The 3,055-nt window shown below is 44.5% G+C and overlaps 1 protein-coding gene across 1 annotated transcript; it reads right to left on the bottom strand.

The window, feature by feature from the left end:
* Positions 1-625: 625 nt before the first annotated feature.
* On the bottom strand, positions 626-2,014 carry sfrp2 (secreted frizzled-related protein 2; the record flags this gene model as incomplete). Its single annotated transcript, XM_083974899.1, has 3 exons — positions 626-930; positions 1,137-1,217; positions 1,510-2,014. 3 exons carry the CDS (start codon positions 2,012-2,014, stop codon positions 626-628), a joined length of 891 nt encoding a protein of 296 aa, XP_083831025.1.
* Between the last annotated feature and the right edge of the window lie 1,041 nt (positions 2,015-3,055).

Genomic DNA, 3,055 nt, shown 5'->3' with positions numbered 1-3,055 from the left:
TTTTCTGTAATATGAGATTTTAATGGAGAATTGGAGGAGTTAAACCTGATTGAGCTCAGCCCCTTAAAATAAAGTAGAAAAACACTACTTTTTGAAAGTGGAAAAGAAAAGAAAATCATCCTATTTGCAGAATTTACCAATACACCATGTCTGTTAATTAGAGTTCGCCATTTTTAATTCTGCTTTTCCCTGTGACTCCCCGGGACCAGCTGAGTGCAATTAACTGCAATTAATGAGGTGACAGCAACAACAGAGAGTTATACCGTATGTCTGTTATTATTCACCTTTGTGTTTTCACTGTATATACTTTGCATTATTAGCAACTAAAACTTGAGTTTTTATACATATTCACTGCTTGATTAATGTATATAGTTTGTGTGTACTGCATAGCACCTTCCAGAAAAAGACTGATAAAATATGAAGCCCTTAGTGCTTAGTGATGCAGATTTAGTGCTTTGTTAATGATAAACCAGTGAGAGCCACATGCAGGTCAGGGAAGCATCTTTGCTGAACTCTAGAGAGTGAAATTTGACTGCACACCAATCATGAAAATGTGAACGGGGAAGAGCTCAACTGAACTTTATCTTCAACACATGCTGTGTGTTTTTTTTTTTAAACCCCCCTCCTAGCACTGAAGCTTGCGGAAGCTGCGAGAAATCCTCTTAAACTCACGCTGGCCCTTCTGCCAGCGCTTCAGCGAGGTGATGACCAGATGGCCGTCCATCTTCTGGCCCATGACCAGGTAGGCAGCGTTGATGTCGTTCATCTCCTCACAGATACACTGCAGGCCGTCCTTCAGCCACAGCACCGTCTTCTTCAGGTCGTGCTCCGTCACGCCGTTCAGCTTGTAGATGGTCTTGCTCTTGGTCTCTGGCACTATCTTGGTGTCACCGTTGATGTAGGAGATCTCCTTGACTTTGATCTTTAAGGCTTAAAACATGCAGCAGAGAGAGTGAGGGTCGGGGTTTTGACACAAAAACACTATGCAGATCATACTTTTTGACATATATGCATCTATATTGTTAATCACAATTAAGTAAAACACAACCAACAGTGATTTCCCCTAATGACCTCCTGGGGTCTCTGAGCTTCACTATAGGAACTACTGCTCTAATAAAATGAATGGATGGACTTACCAAAGTCATTCTTACACAGCTTGTCAACAATTTCATTGTCGTTTTCATCTGTATCGTTGCAGGCATCACACACTCTGGGAACTACAACAACAACAAATAAATACAACTTGTGATATAGTGACAATAAACATGTAATGCTCAAATAAATATCAATTTATTAAATACGTATAAGGCACAACAAGATCTGACCACAGATTATTTGTCTTAATGTAAGAGAATAAACTGGATTAAGATATCAGCATGTTCACATGTAAGGAGCTGTAAAAGTCCATACATGATCTCTTATTAGTTATGTGCCAGTTAAGTGAGTCTGGCACGTGCGCGTAGGATTTGGAGAGATGGTACATTTGCCTACAGATTAACAAAAGCTCACCTTCCCTGGTGACTGGCACAAAGTTGTCCATGGGTGCAGGTGGTATGCACAGATCATTGTCCACCGGGAAGCGGTCACAGTCCAGCACCTCCGGCCAGGGAAAGCCAAATTTGGACATCACGGGCGCGCATCCGAGCTTGACGGTCTCGCACAGGGACCTGCACGGCTGAATGGGCTCGTCCATGTCGTCCAGACACACGGGCGCGTAAAGGGAGCAGAGGAACTTTCTTATGTCGGGGTGACACTCCAGCTCCACCAGCGCGACCCAAGACGAAGTTTGCTGCACAACTTCATTCATGGTGTCGTGTCCGAACAGGTTCGGCAGGCGCATCTCCGTGTACTCTATGTCGTGGCACAGTTTGAGGGTTGCAGGGATCGGCTTGCAGTTGTTCTTCTTGTAGAATAAGTCGTGTTGGCCGAAATTGTATAATCCGTGGATGGCTTCCGTGCAGGGCATCGCAATGAGCCACAACAGTGCCACCGTGGTGGAGACGAGGACTCTCATTTTGTTTGCGCGTAAAAGCTGCAGAGATATGAACACGGGAGCTTGATCAGGGGCTGTTGAGCATCAGTCAGCGTGGTCGGAGGAGCTTCTGTCAGTGACCAGCCCCTATTCTGTACCGAGAGGTTTTTCTTCCAGGCATGTCTGGGTGGAGTCTGGATGTTGTGCATAAAGACCGCTGCTCCATTCAGCGCACTCACTCGGTTTCCTCATATCAGGTGAAGGTTGAGGATAAATCTGTCTTCCAAGTCAAAGTGAAAAAACAAAAAACAAAAAACAAACTCTCTCTCTCTCCTCGGGGTCTGAGAGACATTTCTGATTTCTAATTATAACACATCGTATTTTATCACCTGTGGTTTTCTTAACAATTTCCCTCTCTATTTCATCTCCCGCCCTTCATGGAAATCATAACAAAACGTGTCTGACAGGTTTTACTCATTACGCCCAAATCAACAGAAATATATCCTGAGTGATCCTTTGACTTCGCTGCGTTTAAGGCCCACGCTGTAAATAGTTTGGAAATGTTGTCAGTGGGGGCATTTAGCTCTGTTCAGTGGAGCGTTAATTTTCCATCATTAGTAGTATAGTGGTGAAATCCTCTGGGCATGTCTGCAGGTTCATACCACATGATGAAATATTGTTCGCCCTGGTGTGAGAGGGAGACCTCCGCTCAGCACACCCAGGGGTGAAACCAAATCTGCCTCCTCCTGCTCTGCAGCTCTGGCTCCTATCCGCTCTCAGACCCCCTTGAGCTACGGTCTGGTCTGCAGACAGGCAGTGTGGTTCTTCTCAGGCTCGACCTTCCTCCTGGTGAAACAAGTGAGCACTTCAATGTTGGATGTGAAGTAAAAGCCCCTGAGGAACTCCATGTTAAAAGGGTCACTTCACCCACATTACAAAAGTATATCTTCCCATACATACTACATACATCCCCTCTTGTTGTTTCAAGATATGCTGATATTTTTTGGTTTCATTACCCAGGGCTTGGAGATATGTTGCTGAGATTTCTGCACAATGGAGCTAAATTGAATTCATCTTGCACCT

This window comes from Trachurus trachurus (assembly GCF_905171665.1).
Source record: "Trachurus trachurus genome assembly, chromosome: 1".
NCBI lineage: Eukaryota > Metazoa > Chordata > Actinopteri > Carangiformes > Carangidae > Trachurus > Trachurus trachurus.
Note: the sequence above shows the minus strand (reverse complement) of the source record. Positions and strands in the feature narration are given on the sequence as shown.